The sequence below is a fragment of the Vulpes vulpes genome, chromosome 10 (assembly GCF_048418805.1).
Source record: "Vulpes vulpes isolate BD-2025 chromosome 10, VulVul3, whole genome shotgun sequence".
Lineage (NCBI taxonomy): Eukaryota > Metazoa > Chordata > Mammalia > Carnivora > Canidae > Vulpes > Vulpes vulpes.
Genome location: NC_132789.1, coordinates 8,322,682 through 8,335,063, shown reverse-complemented (window position 1 = coordinate 8,335,063; position 12,382 = coordinate 8,322,682). Strand labels below are relative to the sequence as shown.

The 12,382-nt window shown below is 41.9% G+C and overlaps 1 protein-coding gene across 2 annotated transcripts in view; it reads right to left on the bottom strand.

The window, feature by feature from the left end:
• Positions 1–12,382, bottom strand: part of ATP2A2 (ATPase sarcoplasmic/endoplasmic reticulum Ca2+ transporting 2) — a 61,047-nt gene that overhangs the window by 10,025 nt on the left and 38,640 nt on the right. For both annotated transcript variants that reach the window (XR_003238132.2, XM_026018823.2), the window contains exons 8-13: positions 10,855–11,319; positions 6,067–6,155; positions 5,451–5,553; positions 4,277–4,408; positions 794–916; positions 475–693 (exon numbers count right to left, since the gene is read on the bottom strand). Coding sequence is in view for 1 of the 2 variants with exons in the window: in XM_026018823.2 (XP_025874608.2) it covers positions 475–693; positions 794–916; positions 4,277–4,408; positions 5,451–5,553; positions 6,067–6,155; positions 10,855–11,319 (1,131 nt within the window). In the remaining variant the exon portion in view is untranslated. The remainder of the gene's footprint in view (positions 1–474; positions 694–793; positions 917–4,276; positions 4,409–5,450; positions 5,554–6,066; positions 6,156–10,854; positions 11,320–12,382) is intronic.

Sequence of the window (12,382 nt, the reverse complement as noted above, 5' to 3'; positions counted from 1 at the left end):
GCACTCTGGTGGTGGCCAATCTAGTGGCCCAAGTGCCAAAATTAGCCTTACTCCTTCCAGGCAGTGCTTCAGGAAGGCACATACCTGGGAGGAAGGAATCCTATGAGCAGATAAGGAGGAATCTCTCAACTTGGATATTTTGACCTTTAATAACTAACAAATGTTTAAAAAACATTCCCAACTTAAAAAACATCTTCATTTACATGGGAATTGCAGAATAGGCTTTACAAGTTTCTTTAGCTCAAGTCTAAAGAGTTCCACCCTGAAGGTAAGAGACCTGTGTTAAACTGTTAACTGCACGTGTTGGAAGCAGCAAGCTAAACTGGAATGGTGATGCATCTGACCTGCAGAAAAACAAACCACCACACCTTTTTCTTGGCAAAAGCAAGACTCATTTGACCTTTTACTGAAGGAGCACTGTTTGAACACAATGAATGTGCAGGGCGTGGGGGAAGAAACTTTGCATCAGCTAACCTCATATTTAATAAAGTTGGCAGAGTCCTCAAGGTTCATTTCTTCTCTTCTCAGCGGGTTGTCGTGGGTGGCCAGGGCCAGGCACCGCAGTGTGTCGCTGCCGCTACCCCATTCCCGAATGACAGACATGACCTTCTGTTTGACGCCTGGGGTCATAGGGACTTTAGTACTTCCAACTCGAATGTGGGTGCACCTGTCAATGACACCTTCAGGAGCCCCCTGGAAATGTTACAGACTGAGGTCAACAATCTTATTTACTGGGCTCACCCAGGATGTTAATCCTGGTGAGAATATCACAACTGCAATGTGCCGTACTTGCCTTCACAAACATTTTGCTCATCGAAGTCCGGCTCGGTTTGTTTGGTGTACAATAAACTGACATTGATTTTCTATCACGTGAAAACTCCAAAGTAAATTCCTTTTTCATCAACTGCTTAATGACCTATAAGACAACAACGTGGAATGCTACTAGATGCCCGTTTCTGTGTATTTCTGGTTTGTTCAACAAATATTCACTAAGCAACTACTACCTGACAGGCACTGGGGATTTAGCAATAGACAATGAACAAAACAAGTGGAATTCTCCCCCTCCTGAAGCTTACACATGCCCTCTAGTTTGGGAAAGATGCACTAGAATGTAAACAAAGTGCTATGGGGGGAAAATTTTTTTTTAAAGATTTTTTGCTTATTTATTCATAGAGACAGAGAGAGAGAAAGAGAGAGGGAGAAGCAGGCTCCATGCAGGGAGCCGGACAGACTCAATCCCGGGTCTCCAGGATCACACCCGGGCTGCAGGCAGTGCTAAACCGCTGCACCACTGGGGCTGCCCGAAAAAAAAATTTTTTTTAATAAGGCAGGGAAGGTGGATGGAAAATTTGTATGTTCAGGTTGCAATTTTACAGAAATGGTCAGAAGAAACAGGAGTAAAAACAGAAGGGATGTTTGAGTAAAAACAGGAGGGCTATTTGAGCCAAGAGCACAGAGGTACAGGCTGGCATGACCTGGCGTGCTAAAGGAGCCTCCACGCTGAGCAGCTGGAAAAACTTACAAGAAAAAGAGGTGAGAAACTGGTTATAGAATGTTAAGAATCATTTCATGACATTTTATAACAAGTGAAAATGGAAGAAGACAAGGGAGGTTTCAAGGTCTGGCAGTTGCATTAAGAATTAGCTAGCAGGGGATAAGGAACACCACTTAGTACAAATAATCCAAAAAGTGATGGCCACTGGGGGCAGAAATAGGTGGTCCAGAGCACTGCTGAAGTTCCCACCATGGTGGGAATGTTCGATCAGAGCTGCTCATGTGGCTGTCCAGTGTGGCTACTAAGCACCTGGAAGAGCTGCTGTTTTCTTTATTCTGAAGAGCTTCAGGGAGCCAGCGGCCACCACTCTTCACTCTAGCACGGTGACCAAAGACCTCATGGGAGTTAACTGCACACAGGGAAGGTGGAGGATGGGCCCTGGGGTCTCCCTACCCCTGGTGGGAGATGGACAATTCAGCCAAGGGAGTCTGCAGAGGGCCCGGGAGGGAATGTTTCAGGGATGGAGAGAGCAACAGCTTGGGTAAATGAGGACTATAAAGTACCCTTCAGATTGAGACGTTGTCGGATCTGCATCGTGTATACAACCACGTTACCTACGGTGTATACTTCTTGTTTCTGATTTTTATACTTTTGACTTTTCTGGCCTTACTGCATGGACTGGAGCTGCCAGTACAATACTGAATAGAAACAGGGACAGTAGAACTTTTTCTGTTGCTATTAAGTATGACATTACTATAGGCTCTGTGTAAATGCACCATCAGCTTGAAGGTGAAATTTGCAGAATTCTCATCATGAACAGAAGTTTTATCAGATGGCTTTTCTGTATCCACTGAAATGATTTATGGTTTTCTGCCTTTATTTGAATTACCCTGATCTTCTCCTACGTCCCACTCAGACATTAAGCTAATGACAGCTGCAGAAATCCCCAAGAACCCCCACACCCAGTGTGGGCAGTGATGAGTGGACTGATGTCTGTGGCTTCTGTGCCAGGGTGGGTGGACGGACTATAGCCACCCTCTTGCCAGAGCGGCCTCAAGCAAAAAAACAAAACAAAACAAAACAAAACACCATTACTGAATTCTACATCACCTCAACTGCATATATTATGTGTTTAGTTTCCAGCATTTGTTGTACCAAATGCTCTAAGAAGACTGAAGGAACATGTAGAGATTCTAAGGTGTGGACCCAGGCAGGTACCAGATATATGAGGGACGGGCACGGACACAAAGCCGTTTCTTCCAGTATTAGCATGGTCCAGAGCATGAGTTATTTCCAGATGGTTCACTAGGCCCATTTCACCTTTATTTATTTATTTTTTAAGATTTTATTTATTTATTCATGAGAGACACAGAGAGAGGCAGAGGGAGAAGCAGGCTCCATGCAGGAAGCCCGACATGGGACTTGATCCCTGGTCTCCAGGCGGCAATAAACCACTGAGCCACTGGGCTGCCCCCATTTCACCTTTAACACACTTCTCCTTTCTGGGGGCTGGGGATTGGCATGGGATCAGGTCTGGGAACTTTCAGTGAAGGAGCCCCATGACCATCGTTTCTGACATACACACCACCCCCTCTGCTGCAGACAAAAAACGAGGCAAAGGCAGCCATGGAGCAAGAAAATGCTTATTAGTCTGCAGATGAGAGAACAGAGAGCCATACCCTTATTTGTGGTCGTTCTGACAGTTAACGTACCATTTTCAAGCTCCATGATACTACTTGTTTCCCTTCATCAAGTAGTTATAGATCTAGAATCAAACAATTCTAACCCTCAGTCTCTGTGAAGCTAAAGCTGCCTCTGAGGGACTTAGTCACACCAACTAATAACAGAGCAGTCAGGCAGTGTGGCTTTGCCAGGCCCACCACCCAACCCCAGGCTGACGTCAGGGGGTGAGCTCTCCCAGAGACAAGGGGACTGACTGGACTTCTCCTGTGTTTATGGAAGCCACCTTTGTTGGAGCAAGATGCCATAGGACGCGCCCCAGGCCCTAGTGACTATAATCGCTAGTTGTGAGCTGTGAGTTGACACACTTAGCGGAAATCTATATCCTTAATTCTGGTGTGAGTTTTGCATCCTCAGGATGGTTATTATAAAGGAGACAAATGATGCAAAAAAGGGTACTAGAGCATAAGTCTAATTCTGCCTCACCCTGGGAGACTGCACTAAGTCACAGAAGGCCTCACTTTTCCTGCCTGTAAGTGCCGGACTGGACTGGCTGGTCTTGAAGCCCCTTTCACAGCCTGAGACTTGGTGTATTCACCCAAATGCTTAACTAGCTCCAGTGGAATGGGTTCGAGAAAACAGGAAAAGTGAAACAAGAGAATACATTAAGATGGCTGCTTAGAGAAATTTTACTAGAAAAGCAGGGTGCTAAAGGGGGAAATAAAGTCAAAAGAAAGTTTTACAATAAAAACCATACTACTATTCATCCTGTGCTGATAAAGATCTGGGAGTGAGAGTATAGGAGAGAGGGTGGGGCTCTCACTGTGCGAGGAGCAGCCTGGCTCTGCTGGGAGCAAGGACCGTGCGCTCCCACACTGGGAGCTCTGAGAAGGCAGACCTTGGGGGCACGGATAATTGTGTTGGAAAATATCTAGTGATCCCTCCTATTTTTTTAGATAGCCAAATAATTTGACCTGAGAGTGAATGTGAGGAAGGAGATGCCACAAGTTTAAGGAGATCAGGTACATGTATCTTAGCTGTCTACGAGAGGGGGTAGCAAGAAGGGGCAGCATGGACAATATACCAAGCTTAAATACTGACCGAGTTGCAGGCATTTGCTCGCTCTATTTTAGAAAGACCCTTCAATTCGGTATCAAATACATTCATCTTCTCTACTAGGCATGTGAGAGCAGTCTCTGTAGCTTCTCCAACTTTTTCATACACACCCTTCGCCTGTATTGGTTAAAAGCATAGAAAGTGTAAAAGTAGTAAATAAGGTTTTCATTAATAAAGACTTCCCATCAGAGGACAACTTTCTCCTTCATTACATCATTCTTCTAAGGGCCATTTTTATCTGACTCTGGAACACAGGACACATACTTAAAAATATACTCCAAGCACATTATCTTATTCTAATATAACTAAGTCATTCTGTTACAGATTTTATTCATTTATTCATGAGAGACGAGAGAAAGGCAGAGACACAGGCAGAGGGAGAAGCAGACACTCTGTGGGGAGCCTGACGTGGGACTTGATCCCAGGACCCCAGGATCACAACCTGAGCCAAAGGCAGATGCTCAACCACTGAGCCACCCAGGTGCCCCTATAACTAGGCTTTTTATTTCCTTTAACTATGAGAAGCCACTAGTCACAATATTAATTCAAACAGAGCTTACAAAGAGCATGTGGCAAAACAACAACAACAACAAAAAAAAAAACAGAGCATGTGGCAGTGTGTGTTACCACTTTACAGAGTTCACGCCAGGGTTCTGCTGGGGACTGCCTTATCTTTTAGATAGAAGCCAGCATATTATTATATAAGTAAAAAAGAAGGGAAAGAGGATTTCTGTTGGCTAAATTTTATTGTCATCATCAAAACAACCTTCTAACCCTCAGTTTATCAAGGACTTAACGGTCCTCATCTTAAACAAACAAACAAACACCCCCGCAAAAACAATAGACAAATACCCTATACTTTCGGGAAAACATGCCCTTTCCTAGGTTTTCTTCATGTATAGTAGCCATACCAAAGCAGAATGCACTACATACACTCTGGTTCTTAGGAAAATGACTACAGTGAGCAGTCAGAGGACATAGGAAAGGCTCTCAGCTTTCTTTGGCTAGGTCACACTGACTTGGATAAAATGGAAAGAGGAAATAAAACCAGGAACCCTTACTTTCCAAAGGGAGGAAGGAAGGCTGGATTTTCATTCCACCCACCCCACCCTTGAACTAGAACCGCCAGGTCTACTTTCCCATTTATACGGAGCCTTACCTCATTGTAATCCAATGCAGAATCATTACAGAGAGCACAGATGGTTGCCAATTCCACAAGACCATCATATTGATGACATTTCACTGGTTTATCATCTTTATGCCTATCAAAAGAAAACACTTTTAGAACACAGTGTGGTCATCTCTATTGATTTTTACTTCATTATGCTATATAGTTTTGTGGACAACAGCCTGGCAAATATTCCAAAGAACTTGAGTGATGGCTCTTAGAAATCTGATGCTACTAGAGACAATAAAAGAATGTGTCTTTGATATCAAGAAGCAATCAGTAAAGTCCAGAAGTTCTTTTTTTTTTATTTTTTTATTTTTTTATTTTTTTTTAAGTCCAGAAGTTCTTAATTAAATTCTTCCACCATAAGTATCAATACAAAACAAACAGAAACACCCCTTGAAAAACTGGGCTCCACAGATGAGCTAAATAAAAATGAAAAAAGTAGGACTTATACCGTTTTCTTTTTCAAAGTGTGCATAAAAAAAAGTACTACTCTAGTAACTAACATGAGCCACATTCAGAAAAATCTGTAGATACACTGCCAATCTATAAAGTACCAAAGTGCCACAATGGATCCTTTAAATGATTAGGCAGGTGTACTCACACTTCTCCAATAGGTGCATATGTTGATCCAGTAATGGTAAACTCATTAAGGGAGCAGCTATCACCTTCAACTCTGTCCAGAATGAACATCTACAGAACAAAGGCACGAGTGTTCAAAGGGTATAAAAATATGGAAGAAAAAAAAAAATCATCTTTGCTCTGACAAAAAGCATTCCTCTTTGAGGAAAATAATCTTAAACCTCATGAACTGAATGAAGCTCAGCATCAGAAGTGCTGTCCCTTATTCCAACCAGACTCAAATAGTTAAGATCGCCTCCCGCATCCATCCAAGAGTCTGAGAAACAGCATCACTAATGTGCTGAATAAGCAGCAAGAAAGGGCACCAAAGACACGAAACACAACCCCCATGACACGTGAGTTATGAGGACTCTGGGGCAGTCAATTCCATAGACACAGTAGCACTCTTCAGAGTGCTCAGAATTCCAAATTTCAAAAGGCTGGCTGAGAAAGTAGTATTAGGTAGTCCTGCCTGAGAGCTAATAGTAAAAGCCTGGGAAGAATAAACTCACATTTCAGAGCTGCATAAACACTCCCTGAGTAAAATAAGACAAATTACTTCTCTCCTCCTTCCCACTTATTTTTATTGTGGCAATAGCTCATTTTCTATGAAGGTCCATAACCCCATGTATATAGTCAGGAGGCTGCAGAGCTGAATGAACTCATGTTACCAAGACAAAACACACAGAAGCACACTTAGAAAAGGACTGTTAATTTTATAGAATAAAGTGACATGAGCTAGTTTCTTAAAGACGAGGTTTTTTTTTTTCCCCTTGGTTTGCTTTTCAATCATAATTCAGAAGCCCACTTTAGAAGACTCAGATTTAAATTTGTGTTTTTATGCAAACTGAAACTATAAAACCTCATAAAACACAAAATGCCTTTTAACTATATCTTATCACATCAAAATCCCTCTGAAATATGAACAATTAAGGATATGATCAAACCATTCTACAATAAATTAAAAAATATCAAACTCAAGTTAAAAAGAGCCATGTAATGCTTTAAAAATTTAAAACATATTTTTCAGAGCATCTCAACTCCTATTCAGTAACAAAATCGGTTATCTTATTTCAAAATAACTTTTTTTTGTGCCTCACAAATTCGCTACATATATATATATATATATATATATATCTTTTATTTTAAAAAATATTTATTTATTCATTCATGAGAGACACATACAGAGAGAGAGGCAGAGACACAGGCAGAGGGAGAAGCAGGCTCCATGCAGGGAGCCTGACGTGGGACTCGATCCCGGGACTCCAGGATAACACACCCAGGGCTGAAGGTGGCGCTAAACCGCTGAGCCACTCAGGCTGCCCTCACTAACTTTTAAATTCCAAAACTTCATATATTTTTTTTAGGAGGCAGGGGGTGAGGGACAGAAGTAGAGCCCAGTTGGAAGCTAGGATCTCACAATCCTGAGATCATGACCACAGCCGAAATCAAGAGTTGGATAGTTAACCAACTGAGCCACCCAGGTGTCCCCAAAAAGTTTCATTTTTTTTTTTAAATAAGTAATCTCTATGGGGCACCTGGGTGGCTCAGTCAGTTAAGTGTCTGCCTCTGGCTCATGTCATGATCCTAGGGTCCTGGGGTCGAGCCCCACGTTGAGCTCCCTGCTCTGGGAAAGCCTGCTTCTCCCTCTCCTCCCTACGTCTGTTTGCTCTCTTTCTCTTAATTAAATAAAATCTTGAAGAAAAAAAAAGGAACCTCTACACCCAACATGGGGCTTGAACTCACAGTCTGAGATCAAGAGTTGCATGCTCTGACTGAGCTAGCCAGTTGCCCAAAAAGCTTCATTTCAAAAGTATACTTAGATACAAATCAACCCTGGAACAGAACTAAGGCCATGAACAAGACATACAAAATGTCTTTTTAAAAAAGTATATAATGGGGTTTAAAACTGTGATGACACCTGATAAAAAAGGTTCTAGTTCAAACATACACAACCGGTGTCAAATGAGGAAAAGATTCATGTCCAAGGTCACATGCAGCAAGATCAGTGACGCCTACATTTTTTCTAACAGATACAACACCTAAAAAAGGAAGCTTGTCAAATGGCTCCTTCCAAAGATGTTTGACATTTTACAGAAGAGGAACAAAGGACCAGAGAGGTTAAAGCATGTGCTCAAGGTTATATAATTATTAAGTGGAAGAGAGAGGACTGGGCTTAACTATCAATCTCTCCCATAAGAAAATCCAATTTTAGCCTTTTATTAGAAGTTGCATGACCCTCAGATATGTCACTTAACTTCTTAGGGCCTTAGTTTTTTCCATGCAGGGAGCCCGACGCGGAACTCGATCCTGGGTCTCTAGGATCAGGCCCTGGGCTAAAGGCGGTGCTAAACCGCTGAGCCACCCAGGGATCCCCCAAAAGTGAAACTCTAGGTTTATATCAAAGTCCAACATATTCTAAGACATTCAGAATTCTAATCCACATTAAGTAAATCTGAATGCACATAGGCATTTTAGATTGTGAGCAAGTAAACCATTTAGGAACTGCATGATGAAAGTATTCCTAGGTCAAGGGCAGTTATGCAACCTACTGCAAGAAACCTCCTGGAGAATACTGATTAGCATCAGCTTTCTGTCAGAGGGAGAACAGAACAAAGAGGCAGGCTAGGCGGTTTCATAGAAGAAAACATCTTAAATCAAGCCAGTTAAGGAAAAATATAAAAACAAAAATTTTTTACTGCAGACTCTGTTTTATTCTTAGTTTGAAATCTGATTTGCTGCCACAGTTCGAAATTAGTTGCCAACTAGCTATTAGCCAAATTTATGCAACCTTTTTTGGTTCCAAGGAATGAAAACTTAGGTAGCCAAGTCAAACCCTACACTTCTGGTGACACCCAGTACAGACTAGCAGCTTACCACTTAAGAGACAAAACACCTGTCCGTTCATTCTAGGTCGGGAGCTGGACTACTACAGTGTTTTTTGGGGGGTGGGGGTAGGGACTGGGGATTATGTATCTAAAAATCATAGTGAGTTTCAATTTAGCAAGATAAAGATTCAGAGGGTTTAACTATTAAAAGAAAATCAAATTCTAATGTGAAAAAATATTCGAAACCTAGAGCTAAGGCTAAGAGGATGTCCACATGTCCCTTCAATGTCATTCAGAAGCATTCCTTTAACAGGCTCACTCAAAGATGTAGTATTCTAGAAAAATATAGCCTGTTCCACTGTGTTAAAGATTTTATTTATTTAATTTATATTTATATTTATTTTATTTTATTAAAGATTTTATTTATTCATTCATGAGAATACACAGAGAGGAGAGAGAGAGAGAGAGGCAGAGACACAGGCAGAGGGAGAACCAGGCTCCATGCAGGAAGCCCGATGTGGGACTTGATCCCAGGACCCCAGGATCACACCCTGGGCTGAAGGCAGGCGCCAAACTGCTGAGCCACCCAGGGATCCTCAAGATTTAATTAATTTATTCATGAGAGACCCACAGAACAGAGACATAGGCAGAAGGGGAAGCAGGCTATCTGCGGGGAGCCCAATGCAGGATCCAGAACCCTGGATCACACCCTGAGCCAATGGCAGATGGCAGACACTCAACCACTGAGCCACCCAGGTATCCCCCACTGAGCTATTTACTATTAAAAGCTCATGGTACATGAAGTTGTGGATGTGTCCTGTAGGAAAGATAACCTGAGTTTTACTGCCTTATTGGATATTAACCTCTTTGCAATCTAATATACAGCAATTCTACAACACTGATATTGAATACTTCCCTCAACCACTCTTCCCTCAAACTGGTTAGTTTTACTGATTCCCTCATTATTTGACAACCCAAACAGAATCTTTGATCAATGTTCACTCAATATTTTTATGAGTTGTGTACCTTCTGGAAAATTATACTTTGACTTGTACAAAGTGGTTGAAAAGACCGTAATCCAGACATATCAGTGTTTCTGTAGTTACTACTTTTCTATGGGCAAGTTTATTTTTTTATAAATTTATTTTTATTGGTGTTCAATTTGCCAACATATAGAATAACACCCAGTACTAAGGGAAAGTTTAAATAGTTTCTTATTTTATCCCCCAAATGATGGTCAAAACAACCTAAGGAAGGAAGGATGAACCCATACCACAAGGCAAGTTGTTATTATTATTTTTTTAAAGATTAAAAAACATAAGTGAAAAAAAATTTTATTAATTTATTCATGAGAGAGATAGAGAGAGAGAGAGAGAGAGAGAGAGAGAGAGGCAGAGATCCCAGGACTCCAGGATCACGCCCTGGGCCGAAGGCAGGTGCCAAACCTCTGAGCCACCCAGGGACCCCCACCACAAGGCAAGTTAAAGACAATTATTTACCTTTCAAGAAAGCATGTCTCATTCAATGTGTTATGGAAATACCAGTTACAAGTTTAGCTAGGCAGGTAGATAGAGAACTAGCTGTTCTATAGAATTCTCTTCCTTTAAGGCTGATCCAGTAACATACATACACTCAGGGACAGAGGAGCAGGAATACAAAAGGAGCATAGTCACCTAACACGTTTGCAGACTGCCTAGTCACCTTCCCCAATATAAGCATAACAACCACGCAGATACCCCTTATTTCACAAATTAACTTTAGAAATTAGCTAATTCCTCTGGGGCACTAGATTACCTTGGGCTCAGGCTAGACACACAACCTATTCTTTTAAAGCACTTAAAAAGGTATCAAATTACAAATCTAAGGTTTTGATGGCATAAGGGCATATTCTTAGGATGAACCAATAACCATCACCAGCAAAGTCTTAAGTCATTCGCACTTACCCTGCACACAGACATCTGGTTCGTTGTCAGTGTACCAGTCTTGTCTGAGCAGATAACAGAAGTACAACCTAGGGTTTCCACAGAAGGGAGGCTTCGAACAATGGCATTTTTCTTAGCCATTCTACGAGTTCCAAGAGCCAGGCAGGTGGTGATGACAGCAGGCAGACCTTCAGGAATGGCTGCCACAGCCAGGGCCACTGCAATTTTGAAGTAGTAAATAGCACCTCTGATCCAGGAGCCTCCATGAACTGGGTCATTGAAGTGCCCAATGTTTATGATCCAGACTGCGATGCAAATCAGGGAGATGACTTTGGAAAGCTGTTCCCCAAACTCATCTAGTTTCTGCTGGAGGGGGGTTCTCTCCTGCTCTGTTGCTACCATTTCATCCCGGATCTTGCCAATTTCTGTGTTCACTCCAGTTGCCACTACCACTCCCATGGCTTTGCCAGCAGCAATGTTTGTACCCTACGACAGAAGTAGAGAAAACTGGTTATATGATTAACACCACACCCAACTTAAATAAACACTGACTAGCAAACTCAGATTTGTGTGGGTTTTGACCAGAGCACCCAGACTCTTTTGTATTCTATTGGGCTTCCTACAGGCTGCTATTCAGAGAATCAGCCATCCGACTTTGATAATGCAGGTGGCATGGTTTAGTTCTCTTTGACTCTCATTTCATGTGGTCCCCACTCACCCAGAGCAGCTCTACCCTGATCCCCCTGGAATCTCTATTCACAATTCTGAAAGTGGCTTGCAGACTAACTTTGGGCTTGAACAGTACTCTAACCCTTCTGTGTTCCTGATTTTTTGAACTCCATACAGACCCTCAACCCTAAGCATTCTCTACTGCTGGCTCCAACAGTTCAACCCATCTACTCTGGTCACCCACAATAAGCAGGGGAACCAGTACTATGAGCTACCTTGAGGATGTTAACTCAAGCATCAGTATTCAAAGAAAAAAAAAAAAATCAAGGAAATCAAGTAAATGCACTACTCTTTCCATCCCACTTTAATTCCTAGTGTTGGCATGATATAATCTCATTATTTCCAAAGTAATTCTATAGCACTTTGCTTATTACTATGAGAGGTTAGGCTCCCACACTAACCCACAAAAACCTACCACTTGAGATATCATTTTAAATACCAAACAAGCAGGGTGCCTGAGTGGTTCAGATGGTTAAGCGTTTGCCTTCGGCCTTGGATGTGATCCCGGGATCCTGGTATTGAGCTCATCCTGTCAAGAGCCTGCTTCTCCCTCTCTCTCTCTGCCCCACCCCCCTTGCTCCTGTGCTCTCTCAAATAAATAAAATCTTAAAAAACAAAAACCAAACAAGCAAAATCTATATAAATTTCTCAACTTTTTTATTTCAAAAAGTTTTAAGAGAGAAACTGAAGTAGTACAATGAACATCCATTTTACTTTTCATCCTGACTCACCGATTATTAATGGTATACCACATTTGGTCTCTCTCTAAACACACACCTTTTTATTATGAACTACATACAGGTATCATCCACATCATTTA